Source organism: Gracilinanus agilis, chromosome 4 (assembly GCF_016433145.1).
Source record: "Gracilinanus agilis isolate LMUSP501 chromosome 4, AgileGrace, whole genome shotgun sequence".
NCBI classification, from domain to species: domain Eukaryota; kingdom Metazoa; phylum Chordata; class Mammalia; order Didelphimorphia; family Didelphidae; genus Gracilinanus; species Gracilinanus agilis.
This window is the reverse complement of record NC_058133.1, coordinates 262416117-262432348: the sequence shown is the minus strand read 5'-3', so window position 1 is coordinate 262432348 and position 16232 is coordinate 262416117. Positions and strand designations below refer to the sequence as shown.

Sequence of the window (16232 nt, the reverse complement as noted above, 5' to 3'; positions counted from 1 at the left end):
AGGTTTAAGCCAGTCAGATGAGGACTGACTTGTTGATTTGGGTAACAGATGAGCTGTGTGACCCTGAGTAAATCACTTAACCTGCTTGCCTCAGTTTCCTCAACTGTAAAATGGGGATAATGAATAGCACCTACCTCCTGGTTGTGGGGATCAAATGAGATAACATGCCTGGCACATAGGTGATGCCATGTGTTTAACAATTATAATTATTTAGCAAAATTATGCCCAACTCTTGAACAAAGAGCAAAGACTCTATAATAGAATAATCATCTTTCCTCTGATAACAAAAAATTCAATGATTATAGACAGAGCAAGAAGGGACCTTGTAGATCATTTCATCTAACCCCTCTTCATTTCACAGAGGAAGACCTGAGGCCATAGAATGATGGCAAATCCTGGAGGGGAGTGGTTTCATTCCTAATCCAGTGCTCTAAGTAACTTAAAAAACATCTCTGCAAGCCACAGACTCAGAAAATTACAAATTAATATTACCTGTGTGGTTGTATACATTTATTTATCATATTAAACATTTCCTGGGGACATTTCAATCATTTTGATACCTCTGCTTTAATACACCACACTATAGGTCAGCATGCTCCAAATGAACATGGCAGCCAGGGCTGTTCAGTTAAATTCTGAACCTTTCTTTATAAACAAAAATTTCAGAAAGGCCTCCCTTTGTTAATCACGACTATATCCAATCTCCACAGCTGCTGGGATTCTTGAATTTACATATATATGGAGAATGGAGAGAAAAGGCAAAAAAGTACAGTCTCCAGCTTGCTCTCTCTGATCTTTTAAGTTCATACAGATGGGAGCCATGGCATTTTATGGAGCTTAAGAGGTTTTTAAATTCCTATGAAGATTCCTGGTTTATTACTTTCTTGAGGCCCCTTCAGCCTGTCCTTCAAGAGAGTGCGTGGCTGAAAGCTAATGTGTTAGTTGCCCATTTCAATCTTTAACAAGAAGATTTATAGACTTTGGCAGAGGTTCATTCTCATTCCATCTGACAAGGAAGTATCACCCTAGCCCTGTCCTTGATCTCTGTTGTAATCAATAGAGGGCCATTTGCTGAATTGCCTTTGAGATCCAAAATCATAACAGGAATGCACATAGTCCAAGAAGTTTCCATCTTAAATTGGGTAAAACTAACAAATGGAAAATTATTTGGGCCGGGAGGGCATTATGAAAAAGACTGACATGAGATGAAAGGGGAAGAGAGGAGAGAGGAAGGTACTAGACAGAGTAAGATAAGGATGGGGGAGAAAGGGGATCATTTAGACTCTTATCACCAAACCTGAGCACATGTCCTTCTCAGGTCCACATACTATGATTCAGGGCAATGTCAGAAAGGAGCTGGTACAAGAATTGTTCTTGTTCTCATTGTCTTATTACAGCTTTCTTAGCCATGTTGACTGGGGAAAAAGTAAAAAAATTAGTGGCCAAGTATTGAGGTCAGTACTATCACAGACTAGAGGGAAGTCCAGTGTGGGAAGCCATCCTGTCTCAACTTTCCCTACCCCTAAAAACCCTTTTATCTCTGACCCAGCATCTCTCTTCTGGGGCAGGAAGTTGTACTAGACAAATACTAGCTTCAGGCCTGTGTGTGTGTTGATCGTACTGGCCCTCAATTTCCTCCTCTATAAAATGAAAGGATTGGGCTGAGACTTTTAATAAAAGCTTCCTGTCCAGCTTGAAATCTATGGTCCTATGATTGCCGAAGACCCTTCAAATTCTGAACTGGAAGGGAGGAGCCCTGTGGTTGGCTAGTCCTATCTCTAGCTTCTGCCTCTGGAATGACTTCCATCATCTCACTGCTTAAACACTTCCAGTGATGTAATGGGCAACTATTTCAGGTACGTCACTGGACAGTCCTGATTAATATTGAGTTAAATCTTGTCCCTATATACATTCTATTCATTGCTATTAGTTCTTCCCTCTGATGTGAATTCAGAATAAATCTAATAATTCATCTTCTAAACAACAGTCCTTCATATTTATGAAAGTGACAAGTCCTCACTGCCACTTGATTGGTTCTTCCAAATGTTTTCCACATAGCCCCGTTTCTTCATTGTCTAGATCAAGTCTAACAACAGAGATGGCTAGTAGCCTACAGAGATCCTCCCTCTTTTTAATGCCAATAGTACTTAGCATTTTTTCCAATCTTTTGGCAATTATCATATGCTATCTCTTTCATGTCTTACCTCTCTAGCTATAAAGCCCTTGAGAGCATGGGGATTGCCTTCTGCTCCATTTTATCCCCTACAATGCCCAGAAACTGTGTCTTTTATGTAATAGGCTTTCAGATACATGTATCTGGTGATTGACAAATCTAGGTTGATGAAACCAAAGAAAAGCACAGCTTTTTGATATAGGTGTTTGAGATGGGGAAATCCTAAAAGAACAGTGTGCAAACATTCATATACAAGGCACACAATACAAGCACCCAAATGACATCTAGGTCTTTAAAGTGTGGTAGACACAGGCAGCACAATTTCCAAACCTCAGAGAGGTTACCAATGTAGAAATGAAGCTGGAGTCTGTATCTGATCTTGCTCTGCCACAAACCCATGTATAAATCTTCTTCAAAGCCAAAATTGTCTGTAGAAAAGCCACCAAAGCTACAATCACTGTTGGCAGGTAGGATAGAAACTCTGCCAGTGATATAGTTAGATATCTATAGGTGTCATATATCTTTACTAGCTTTACTAGATATTCTGGTATTGTGTAACACCAAAGCCTCATCACTCCCTGGGTGAATGAATACATAAACATGGCAAGAGTGCTCAGGATAAATACAATCCTTACAATCCCCATTATCCTTTCTCTAATTCAACTGGTCCAAAGCCTGGCTACGCCAAAAACTGTTATAATTATGGGAGGTCTCTGGTATCTATTTGAGATGGTAGAAATGGTGTATAGAGAGGAATAAGATGGCCCTTCCCTTTATAACAGTTGCCCAGGCAGGATCCTTCAGGTTAAAGAGGTATATCCCTTCAGGACCCACCTGGGGTTAATTGATATATTGATTTGGGCTCTTTAGCTAGGATAATGACTTGTATTCTGACTGCGTTTTCTCCCTTCCCAAACAAGCTTTGAAACTGATTTAGGAAGGTACTTTAAACTTTATATATTAATCAGGAAGGATAAGGGTAAAGGACTATGGTATAGGAGATCCTACTCTAATTATTACTAATGAAATCTCAACTGCTGGCAAATGAAGAATCAATGTAGCTTCCTTCTGGTTCAGCCTGGCCAGGACTAAACCAGAGTAGGTAAACTGCTGGGATATCTTTAGCTTCTTCTTCTGTAGATCTTCACCCTTTCCACCCTCTTCTTTGTCTCCTGCCCACTTCCTGAATCCCTCCTGGGCCCTGGGAAACCTAGATATCTAGATGATGAAACTCCTAATATCTAGGGGCAGTAGACACCAAGGTGGTGGTCAAATACAGGTTGAAACGGTATCTCAAGTACAGGAAGATTTTTCAGAGAGATGTTTGCACCCTCTCACTCCAAGACCAGGATCCCCTGATCTCCAGCCTCAGCACAGGTCAAAGACCCAGAATCTCTCCTCAGGATTCTCAACTGCCCCTCCTGTCTCTCGCATGTCTCCCTGGGAACATTCCATCCAACTGACTTAGTTGTCAATCACAGGTGAATCTCCCAGAGATTCAATATCACAGTTACCAATGTAGAAATGAAGCTGGAGTCTGGGTCTAAGTCATTTCTCATTTATTCAGTCTGTTCTAAGTTGTACAGTTATGAAAATAACAAAACCAATGCTGGAAGCCCAGGAATATTTACAATCTCTCTGTGTAGTGAGGTCAGTCTATTTTGTTGCACAGATTGGTTATGTTTGGTACCACAAGGTGTTTATAATTCTGACAAAATCGGACAGATTAACAATTATATATACAGGAAAATAAAAAGGAAAATCATTCAAGTATCAAAATACAGAGACAAAGATTAAATAACATTTTTATTACAAATCAGTCCCATTGCCACACACCACAATTAGCAAAATCACCCTTTTGCAAACTGATTTTGACAGTCATTCTGCAAGCTTGGGCAATCTCAGATGAGCCTTCAAGCCAGACTAAACTCAGATTAACTTTCACAAACCACAAATGTGCTTGCTTTACTGTTCCAACCTGTGTCTGAGAAACTACCCGTGATCTTTAGTATGAGAGGGCCCACTAGGGACCTGGAGAGTTGCAAATGTAGAGCCTTGTTAGGAAGAAGAATCCTATTGCCTAAGAACAGTTAACGAGCACATGGGGAAATTCAAGCAGAGAGCTGGGAGCTGATGACAGCTTAATATAATTGAACCCATTCCAAGAAAGTTGCAGTTTCACACCTAAATGGGCTCCTTCACAGTTCAGAAACACAGTGGATGTGTTCAACCATGCTACATGGCCTGCACTGAGAACAGTATGTTAGCAGTGGCATTCCCACTCAAAGCCTGTTCTTAAAGTTGCAATATCCCTTTCTCTAGGGAAGGGAGAGTACCTGACCCCAAAAATGAAAATTTTAAAAAATCCAGTCACTTTCCTTTCTCCAATATCCAAAAATATACCAATCTAAGAACATAACCCCAAACCAGAGCTGACCAGCCAACTTCCCAATCTGAAAACACCCTGAATAAATAAAGAGGACATAGCAGCTTTAAGAAAAACAAAAACACTTAAATGTGATTTTAAAAAAACTTTGAGAAATTCATCTTAGTGTCTACACAGATTTTTCTTTTTGGACCTACCTTCTATCCATACATGCCTACTTGGAAAGGAAACAACTTTCCTTGAAAGAAGGAAGAAAGAGTTCTGGAAGATGGAGAGCAATGCTGTTTACTGGGCCCAGGGCATAAAGACCCAGCACTGTGGCAGGAAATTTCACTGAAGAAATCTTAATTTTCCTTGGGAAATTTATCAGAAAAACCGAGGTTGAATACTACACAATGGCAAGTTGATAGGAGTCCCTCTGAGCTGAAATAACCATCTTTGTCTAGGACAGAAAATATGAGGTTAACCTTTTTCAAGAGGAACCCTGAGTTTAATCCCTCTTTTGGGGTCAGAATGACCAGGATTAACCACTTCCAGAGCTGGATGAAGAATTACAGTAAGACTCTGATGGATCAATAAAGTCTACAAGGTGAAGCCTTACATTGGCTAAAGATATAAAAACACCACTTGCGACTTCTGGCCAAACAAAGTTTGTGCATTTCCAAAAGGACCCTCCTTGTATACACATAAATATGTTAATTCCAATTGACACCTTTCACTGGAAAGAGCAGTATTGCCAAAGTCTAGAATATTTACACTTGAAGAGGACTAAACTGTGCCATTAGAATGTTAGATTTGCTAAAGCATACATGGGAAAGAATGGTCCTTTTTTGATCCCTATCTTAGGAGATGTATACAGGCCACTAGTGCTTGCAAGGCCCATCAGTCTCAAATGGAAGAAGTCCCTGTTTTAAATTCCAGAAATAAAACTGAAGTTAAAGGGAGAAGCAAATTGGGGAATTGTAACAAACAGCAGTGCTCTAATAAGTCAACTTGGTGTAGATAATGGCCACCATCTGCCTGGTTAAAAAATAAGTCAGCTACCAGCTTTTAAGCCCTTTCCTGTATATATTTGGAGCCAGGGATGAGCAAGTGGATTCGAGCATTGGAACAAAACAGTCATAGTCAAGACTCAGAGAGTTCACAAGGAGACTTAATTGCAAAGACTTGCTTAAACAAATCTCAAATCACTGGGTAGCAGTCTCAGTTGGTCTCCCTGTCAAAGCCCCAAATGAGGCTTCTTTTTCTCTTTTCCTTTGGAATTTAGAAAATATGTAGCTATCAGAGAGCTGGTGGGAAAGAAAAACCATATCCCTGGTCACTAATGGGGTGAAGGAGGGCCCTGAGGGGACTGAAAACTCACCATGGACAGCAATAAATGGAAACAACCATCTCCATTTGACCAGCAGAACTTCACATCTAAAATCCTAGAGATGACTGGAGATTTGCTTTTCTGTATCTCCAGGGACATATTATTTTTAATATCAGAGATGTTGTCTTTTCTAAGGGGAGTGGTGTACTTTGAAAGAACACAAGAATTCAGCTAGATCTGAACATCAGAACCTACCTAACAAACTCTCAATTCTGTTCTTATACTCGTCCATCTCCCATAAGCATTTGCTTTGCTTTCAAACCTGCTATGCTACTCCAAGGTCTCATTCTGAGGAAGGGAGGCCTAGATAGATTGTCCTTTTTGATATAGTTCCCCAAAGATCTTCATCCCCATGACATTCTGGCTGAAGATTGGCAGTCACTTTCCCTATGGGCCCAGGTCATTGGTAGTCATTTTTTTTCTATTTAAAAAGTTTTTCTGGACAAGCTAAAAAACACAGTCACTTCTTGGCCTTCTGCAATCCCAATCTCATTTGCCAGACCGAGACCCTGAGTTGCTGCTCTTCAGTCAGGGGTAGGGAGGTATGGGGGGAGGGGGAAAGATCTATTTTCGAGGCTTGGTTGTGGAAAGCCTGTGCTGAGCAGCAGGAAGGCGATCCCCAAAGCAGAGGCTGAGCCTGGATCTTCAAGATGATGGGTGAGGCAGTGGTGGCAGCAGTCTGTGCCCCCAGGACTATTTTTCCGCAGCAGTGTGGTTTCCCAGTGGCTCAGCTTGGCAGAAGCAAACAGAATGGGGAGGGGAAAGGGTTAACCAAAGGCAAATTGCAGAGAGGAGGACTGAAGTTGAAGGGGAAGGTGCCTCAGAGAATCCCCAGGACTCCCTGGGCTGACATATATGGAAAACCCAGCATCTCGGGTACAGGAAATCTGCTCTTAAAAGGCACAAGGAACAGGCAGGCAGGGAGGCCCACCCTGGTTTTATTAACTTATATTTAAACTCTCCAAAACTGCTACATCTGCTTCAGCCTTCTACTGAACTGCATTACATTTGAACTATTTCCTAATGAAATCACTTCTCCCTTAGTCTGCCAGCTAAGTTGATTTTGTTTTTTCTAAAGTCCCATCTCATCTCAGTTCTTATAGGTTTTGGAGGTTTTTTAACTCATAGGAAATGATAGTGTCTGTCCTCCTACCAACCGCACCAGAGGCCCAAGAGGTCAAAGAACAGGCCACAATTTAATCTTTGCATCCTCATATTATGGAGAAGGAAGCAGACTTAAGAATTACTTGGGAAATGATGGCAGTTAACACAGAAAGCTTGGGGTACCAGCCCCTTAGCTTATGGTAGCCCCATTCTGAGGCAGTAGGACTATGCACCATATGGGAAGAGTACAACCTCACTCCTCATTTCTCCAAGAAGGAAGCCTTTCCATTTGGTAACCTGGACTTTGGAAATAGAGACTGGTGCTGCCCAGCCTCCTGGAACTCTAATAATATGGGAAGGACAAGGATGATGGGACCACACATATATAGTCTCCATTCTATTCATCATGAGGCAAGGAATATTCTTGATGATACCATCAAATCTCCGACACTCTGGTCACCCCCTGAGGTAAACCCCTTCAGATCTGCTCCTGAGAGTCAGCTATAGAAGTGAAGAGTTGGCGTGTAGTCTGGGCACAGAGAAAGTAATTTTGCCTGGTCCAAACCACCAAACAGCATAAATGCTTTCCCATCTCCTGCCTCAGGCCATCTGCAGTAGCTCAGTCCCCACCCCACCCCCATACCAAACCATGGAAGCCCTGATTGGCCATCTGCTGACAAAGTCCAGCACTGTGCATCAGATAGGTGACAGGTAGAGCTGACGGGCAAGAGTTGAGTTTAGAATGGGGAGCAGGTTTCCTGGCACACTGGGTGGTCACAGTGGTTAGTGTTGAGAAAGGTGAGTTAGTTAGTTCTTGGCAATAGTCCCCAGTCATGGCTCAGATGGAAGTGTGGGCCAGAGTAGAACCCGTGTCCTGAGCTGAGCCCAGGGTGACATTACCATCATCCCCTAGGGATTTGTAGTGCCTATTCATTCAAAGGCCCCTCCCTCCCTCCCTCCACTGCACCATTCCCAGCCAAAGGGAGGAGAATTCACAGTGTTTGATGGTATAAGGTACAAAAGTTGTTAGTGTACAGTGTCTTAGTGCTGCTGCCAGGGAGGAGAGCAGGCCCCTGGGAGGGGAGAGAGCTCACCATCAGCAGCTGGAAGGAGAGAGCTGAGAACAGCAGACAGATCAGATGGTAAAGGCACAGTGAGACTAGTGGAGACAGGGGCTGGGTTGGTTTTAGAAGATAGTGGTCTCATACTTAGTGCTGAGGCTCCTTTTGGAATCCGGTTTGGGGTCCACTACCCAGGAGACACTGGCATGAGACTGGGTATCTTGGTCCATGTCAGATGGTTCCAACTGGAGAATATGAGAGAAAAGCAAAGCGTCAGAGCAGTTGCATGCCAGGGCCAGGGCTGAAGTGAGTCCAGGATAAGGCTCAGATCACTTCCCCATGGTCATGCTGGTGACATCACCTGAATTAGGGGTCCTTCTCTCCAGTTGAGGCCTGGGAGCTGAGGGAGGTCCAAGAAGGAAAAGCTCCTGACTCTCTGGGGCTTTAGCACTAGAAGGCAGTGCATAACCCAAAGGTTTACTAAGTGCAGCTCATTGCTGCCAGGGGCCTTGGAGCTGCTCCGTCAAAAGCGCCTGAGAGCAGTGGCCCACTTGTTGCTGCTAACCCCTGCCCTTCTAATCTAGAGCTGCCCCAACTGGAAGCTCTTGTGGGCCAAGGCTGGGGACAAGCCCTGAGAACAGTGGCAGGGAAGGAGCAGGTGCCTCTGTGGCTTAGGAAGTGGACATTTAGCCAAGCAAAAGACAAGGGCTGCAGCACAGACAGGGGATGGTAGTCTCCAAGAGGAAGGGAAAAGAGACACAAGATGGCAAGAAATGTAAAGACCTTGACTCCAGGACTAACAGCCGGCAACGGTAGGTAAGAAGGACGGTGGGTGGTGCAGGTGTGACAGTAACAACAGCGGTTATCAGGTGGCAGCGGCCCCTGGGGAGGTGGAGGCAAAGCAGACAGAGACAGGAGGCAACATTAATGATAGGGGATGGGAGAGGAGGAGGGATTCCTCTGCTGATCCTGCCCCGCACTGCTGTTAAGAGCGAAGGGAACACACACTGCCTGAGCCACTGCTTGATGATGGGACACATGCTCCCAGGGCCAGGGTGCTCATCCTCCCAAGACAGCAGTTTACACCGAGAACTGGGGGGGGGGGGGGAGGGGAGGGGGAAATGGGTTAGGGTGTGGAAAAGCACCCCCCTCCCAGGGTCAGACAAGGGCTGGAGCATCAGGTCATACATACTGCAGATTTCCTCATGCCAACTCGAGGCTTAGGCACCGGTTTGGAAGCTTTTGTTTCTATCATCTCAGCCGCTGAGGCCCCACTGGGCCTGGCTTTCTGGGCCTGCAGGGCCAGCTGATAGGCCACCTCAAATGCCTGTCCCAGAGTCAAGATGATCTCATAGGTCAGATTCTGGGAGGGAACCAAATACAACAAATGCATGAATACTTTAGAGTGGAAAAGTTTCCTATTTGGGGAGCACATGGAAGAGATGCTGAGAAACGGGGCAGAGAAGGTTTTAGGAAACATGGATGTCCTCAGTGGCTTAATGATTCCAGAAATCTCTGGGACTCCTAGGAGTCACAAGGTTTTTGAGGAAGTGGAATAAAGAACCTCGGATTCAGGATAGAGAGGACTCTTAGTTCCTGGTATGAGCAGGCCCCCTAGTCTGGGGAGAGGCGAGGACCCTTGGGAAAAGCCATGTGGTTCAGTTCTCTCTAGTTAACGTGTTTTCTCCATTTTTCTTCTTTCTCTTTGCATAGCCAAATTTGCTGGGCATTACATTTCATGCAGAACTAGGTATCACTGAAACCAAGGAAAGCATCAGTGCAGGAGATTCTGAGGTAGAAAATTAGGGCTATTGCAGAAAAGGGAAATCTGTGGTGTCTTGCAGGGACAAAGACCTGGCTTAAGCTTTGGGTACAACAAACTAGCTATGGTGACCCAGAGGCATCTTGATGTAATGGAAAGAGAGCTAGGAGACCTGGTTCTTCTCCAGTTGTGTGCCACCATTTAGCTATTTGACTAGACAAATGGTGGAACTTCTCTGTGCATAAAATGAAGGGGCCAGAGGGATGATCTCTAAGTTCTCCTTTAGTGCTAAAGTTTTATGATTCTATGACATTAAGGCAAGACAAGTGTTTATTAACTCCCCACTAGATGCTTCAACTGAGGTGCTACCATTCTGCCCAGGCCCATTTAGGCCTGGCTCCTCAGACCCCTTCAACTTACCACATCCACAGTGCTGAACACATGGCAGTAGTGGTGGCTCGTCTGCAAGTCCTTGGTGATGTAGGCAAAGGTGCAGAGGTCCTCAGGGTCCTGCGCTGCGCAGGAGATGTTCCGAATCTCATGTTCTGCAATGATGTTCTGTCAAAAAAGAAGTGAGAAGCCTGGCTAAGCTGCTAACTACATTCCTTGGGAAGCATTTAACTCTCATCTTGGCCCAAGGGAATTTGGTTTTCTCTCATTACTGCCACCTTTCTTTGTCTGATTCTCATCAAGAACTCTCTTTCTGGCCCATAGTCTTAATGGGACCTTGATCAAAGATGGGATGGTTACCAAAGTTTAAGGGGAAATTTCAGTCCTGAGGAGGAGGAGTCCTTAATTCATTCACATAGACACACACCCTTTGGGAGGGAAAGAAAGATTAGGCTGAGTTGTGATGAGTCAAGAAAGCTGTAGTAAGACTCCCATGCCTTTAAACAAGGATTCCTCATGGGGAAATGGGATTGTTTACTTGTTAAAGGAAACACTTTGATGGGAGAAAAGACTCTTCACTCAGCAACCCTTGGGCAGAGAAGCACAAAAGGAAATGGGAGGCCAAACCATCTTGTGCCTAATGGACTTCCCAAATGCCCTGGACTCTGGAAGCCTGAGTGTGCCAACCTAGGAGGCTGTCTCATTTCTTCCCTTCTCACTATAATCAGCTTCATGACCATCTTCATCCCTGCCTTTCCAGCTTCAAGACAGGTCACAAAGGAGTAAATCAAGAATGAAGAAACCAGATCTATTATTACTAGGCAGCAAGGGGGGGAAGGGGGCCATGTGCTTGTATACCCATCTGTCCCAACCTCCCCCAAAACAAAGAAGTTTTTCCCTCCAGCAATAGGAAAACTGAAATAGTGAAGTACAGTGAATCAGGAGACCCAATCTTAGTTTCAACACTCTTTTCCTGTTTGGACTTCTGCTTTATTTATACGCTAGAGGAATCAATTAAATGACTCTGGGTTCCTTCTGGCTTGACATTCTAGGATTCCACAAATTTACTCTTCAGGGACAAATAGTGATTAGATAGCATTATAGAACCAGAGCCAGACAGACCCTCAGAAAGCTGGAATTCAAACCCAGGCCGCCTGATTCCAAATCTATCATTCTTTCTACTTCATTGATTCCCTAGCAACAGAAGGGAAACTGATGATTTGGAACTGGGTTCTCTTAGTAGCCCTGGATCTTGTAATGGTTCCCGGACAAGAGAGAAAACCCAGTGCCTCTTCCCTTGGGGCTCCCCACACAGTCCACTGAAGGAAGATTCAAGAAGATCCTGTATTGGGAAAAGGTCTTACAAACTCTAGCTTGGCTGGGCTGGTCACATCTAATATCTGACTAGGAATTTCCCTTGAAGTTCTGGCCTCTTCCTGATTTAGGGGAACCTGGGCCACCAGGCCATAAGCCTCTTTGTGTTTGCCTTGGAGATCCCACTCTAACAACAGCTGTCCCCATAACCCCTTTCCTCTGAATATCACTTTCACAGAAGTTCTGGGTCCCTCTACTTACAAAAGAACCATGAGGAAGAAAGAAGTTTCAAAAAGAAAGTCTCAGAACCTCAGGCAACAGGACATTATCCTACAGTCCCAGCCATATGGGGTTCCCTAACCTTAGGGCAGTTTTTAAGTTGCTAGTTTTATTACTGTAGGAGTGATGTCATTGCTTCTACCTCATCAATGCCATTTATTCATTCTACAAGTATCCACTGAGCACCTATTTGAATGTCTAGCATTATAGTAGTTACCCTGGGTGGGAGCGAGAAAGAAAAATTAAAGTCTCAAACTTAAAGGAAAAATGGAATACAAAAGGCCTCAGTACTAGCCTGCAAATAAGTGAGCCACTAACAAGCTACCAGTTGTAGAATCAAGATTAATTACCTATACTCCAACTGGCTCCACTAGTCTAGGCACATTACAGAAACAAAGCTAATCTAATTATTTTCCAATTGTTTGGTTCCCTTCAAATTGCAACACTTTCATCTTATTCTGGAGTCCCTGAGATTATATGTTACTGAATTCTTAAAATTTACCTCTTACACATGGATCTTTGACTTATTTTCCTTTCCTAGTAGATAAATAATCTGATTTTTGATCTCCTTAATGAAAGCTATGCAATTATAGATGGCTGCTTTGATTTTCTCTAGAAGCCCTTTGGCCATATATGGAAATCCCAGATATCTTGTATTAAATCAGAATATCTGGCTAGTAATCCATATTAGTCAGTAATCCTCCAAATATTACTTATGTTTCTAATAGATCTGGTCTCCTCAAATGCAATGAAAAGTGATTATCTACTTTGACAGGTTAAAAAACCCAATACATATTCTGTTGGGTAGAGTTTAAGGGGAAATGGCAATAAAATTTTAAAAAGAGAATCAATAAAAACCTTTTTAAAAAATAGCATATAAGGCAGCTGGGTGGCTCAATAGATTGAGAGTCAGGTCTCATGAGAGGAGGTTCTGGGTTCAAGTTTGGTTTCAGACACTTCTAGCTGTGTGCCTAGGCAAGTCACTTAATTCCTATTGTTTAGCCCTTACCACTCTTTTGCCTTAGGACCAATGTGCAGTACTAATTCTAAGAAGGAAGATAAGGGTTAAAAAAAAAAAAAAGAGCACACACTACAGCAATTAAGGGGTTATAAAAGGCAGAACAGGCAAATAACAAAATGAACTCTGTGGCAGTTAGTGTTAAAGGAGATCCTTGTGAACTATGGTGGTAAAGAAGAGGCCTTGAAGGTAAGATTTAAGTAGGCAGAGAAGAAAGGCGAGGACATTTCAAAGAGGGAACAAGAGGCAGCATGACATGTTGTGTACAATGCTGGACTTAAAGTTGGGAAATCTTTAGTCCAAATACCAACTCTGATGCTTAATAATCAGTGGGCCCACTAGCTAATTATTTAACTTTCCTATAACTTGATTTCCTTTTCTATAAAGTGGGAAATAATGATGTGGGACCCACCTCAGAGAGTTGATCTGAAGTTCCATGAGATGACATAAAGTCCTCTTGCAAACATCAAAGTGCTAAATGTGTTATTTACTCATTAAAAAAAACTAACTTTTACCTTCTGACTTAGAATCAATACTAAGCATTGGTCCCAAGGCAGAAGAGCAGTAAGGGCTAGCCAATGAGGATTAATTGATTTGCTCAGGGTCACACGGCTAGAAAGTGTCTGTGGCCAGATGTGAACCCAGGACCTCCCATCTTTAGGCCTGGCTCTCCAATGCACCACCCAGCTGCCCTGACAAAGACACTTCTAAAGGAAGAAGTGAGAGGACTTGATACCTAGCTGGACATTGGGAAGGAGGGATCATTTGTCAGACCTCTCCTTTCCTCTCTGCAGATCGGAAAGAGAACTTGAGATCAAGATGTTACTTGGCCATCATTGGGCATGGTTGGTTGTTTCTGCTTAAAACAATTACTTTTTAAACATTAGGGAAGGTTTGGTTCTTGGGGAGGAGGCTAGATCCAGAAGTGACTGTGATGTCAAAATCAAAGTCATCAACACAACTTACTTTAAAAAAAAGAACCCTGAGCTGAGTAGCTCAGTGGATGGAGAGCCAGGCCTAGAGATGGGAGGTCCTAGTTTCAAATCTGGCTGCAGACACTTCCCAGTTGTGTGACCCTGGGCAAGTCACTTACCCCCCCATTGCTTAGCCCTTACTGCTCTTCTACCTTGGAACCAATACACAGTATTGATTCTAAGGAGGAAGATAAGGGTTTAAAAAAAAAAAAAACAGAGAGAGAGTCCTTGAAGGGGGAATCCTGATTCCTTCTGCAGCCATTTCTTAAGCACTAAACTCCTTTGAATAGATAAGTATTCTTGTATGGGAAGTAGAGCCCAGTAGGATTTAGATTTCCCATCCTAGCAATAATCAGCACATCCCAGAAACCCTCACTGGAAACTCACCTTGTTAGAGGCATCAATGAATTTGACCCCTTTGTAAGTGATGGAAAGAATTATGGTTGGGATCTTCTTCATCTGTTCTGTTGATTTCTGTAGGAAACAAGTGAATAATCTCTATGAACTCCCTCTTTCAGGACCACAATTAGGATATCTCAGGACATCCCAGACTTAACTCTTCACCCTCCTTTACCCAAAAGGAAGATGGAATTCAATGCTAGCAGTGACTCTGGGCAAAAGAAGCAGCTGCTGTTGGCTGAGGCTGCAGGGCTTTTGCTGAGGGCATCTGGGGCAGGGGAATTGGCCATTCCTCCCTATAGTCATTTGTTTCTGGTTAGGACAAGCCTAGCCTTTAAACCAGGTCTACAACAAGCATGCTCTTCCTGCTATTTTTTGTCCAGGCAAAAAACTACCAACCTACCCGCATCTTGGCACAGGCATCCTGTGTGGACTCTGTCCCACGAAGATCTTTAATCAGCATTGAGCCCAAATACTGTGAAGAAAACAATGATGGCATGGCTAGAGATTAGTCTGGGACCTGGAGAAAGGGTACCAACTCAGACCTGGCTTCTTCATGCTGAGGATTCCTTTGCAGGAGTCCTAGTCATGATTTCCCATGGGTCACTTGACCAACCCAAGGCTAAGTCACAAACAACCAGGCTAGCTAGACTTTGAACTTCAGAAATCATTATCTGGGGGTATTTACCCTCATTTATTGTGGTTTTCTCCCCAACTTCCCTCTCCCCATCCTATTTCTTTCCAATGAAATGTCCCTCCATTCAGCCCTCCTATTCCTCCTGCCATAGAGAGCTCTGATCTTTCAGGCAACTAATCTAACCTGTTTCAGACCAAGGGGTCAGTGGCCTGGCCACAGACAAGTGAATTAGGACAATGACAAGAGCTATATAGCTAAATCCCCCTGTGCTCTCCTTGTTCTCTACTGATAGGCACTCTGACACATCTCCCCTGTACACTCAGTTTAACTCTGATCACACTCTCTCTTTGATCTTCCACAAGTAACTCTTACCAATCTTCCCCCTATTCTGCCTTCAGCAAAAGGAGCCAAATAGGTCAGTGGTCCCTGGCCAGAGCCTACAGAGTCTTAGGTATGGGATGGGGAGCACAGAAGAGAAGGGGCCAGATCTACAACTTGTTACTTCTTCAAAAGAGGGAAACTAGGGCTGATACCAGGTATGTGTCTGAAGGAAGGCAGGAAACACCACTCACATTGGCTTCATAACCACAGGATTCAAAGATGAGCTTCTCCGGTTGGTGCTGCCAGCTCTGCACAGGGGCATAAGGAGCAGCCAGGCTGGGAGGGCGGAGGGTCAGTTTGGCCTCCCGTGGATCCTCCTGCCAAGACACATAGTTGAAGGGAAGCTTCTTTCTCCCTGACCTAGGTCCAGTGATACCCACCAAAGCTACTCACAGTAAGCCCTGCCAGGGTCCTCCTCTCCTCCCCTCCCAACACTGAATATATCTTTAATCCCAAGGGAAATGATGATTATAATGAGGACTATTTGAGAAAGAGACTAATACCCCTAGTCCACAATTCCCATCCCAACAATGCCATGTGGACGTCCACAACTGTTTTCTAAGCAAGCTCAAGCAGGGTCAAGGGTAGGGTTTGACACAGAGGCCTCACTGCCCTACTCTGAGAACCATCTACATGCTCTTCCTGCTACTTTGTCCAGACAAAAAACAGGGCCTGAGTTGGGGAGAAGAGAAAGATGTTTGCTTGGATTCTAGACCCTAACCTGTGTCTGAAAGCGCTCCACTCGGCCACGGGCAGCCGTGTCCTGGCAGCTGTCATGCCGCCTTTTGCCCGTATCGCCTGGGGGCAGGAGGAGGTCTGCTGACCTCCCAGTGCAAGAATCATTCTGACTCAGGGGTGAGGATGTTTGAGAAAGCAGATCTTGGCACTGTAAGATGAAAGGAAAGGAAGATGGATCAAGCTTTGAACCTGTCTGTCTCAATGAAACACAGAGAATAAAGCAAGCAATACAGTGAAAGCTAAT

The 16232-nt window shown here is 43.9% G+C and overlaps 1 protein-coding gene across 1 annotated transcript in view; it reads right to left on the bottom strand.

Moving 5' to 3' along the window:
* Positions 1 to 8042: 8042 nt before the first annotated feature.
* ANKS1A (ankyrin repeat and sterile alpha motif domain containing 1A) overlaps positions 8043 to 16232 on the bottom strand; it is a 256599-nt gene continuing 248409 nt past the window's right edge. The window contains exons 17-23 of the mRNA XM_044674231.1: positions 15972 to 16136; positions 15442 to 15567; positions 14636 to 14707; positions 14221 to 14307; positions 10279 to 10416; positions 9289 to 9459; positions 8043 to 8341 (exon numbers count right to left, since the gene is read on the bottom strand). Coding sequence (XP_044530166.1) covers positions 8222 to 8341; positions 9289 to 9459; positions 10279 to 10416; positions 14221 to 14307; positions 14636 to 14707; positions 15442 to 15567; positions 15972 to 16136 — 879 coding nt within the window. The 3' untranslated portion in view covers positions 8043 to 8221. The remainder of the gene's footprint in view (positions 8342 to 9288; positions 9460 to 10278; positions 10417 to 14220; positions 14308 to 14635; positions 14708 to 15441; positions 15568 to 15971; positions 16137 to 16232) is intronic.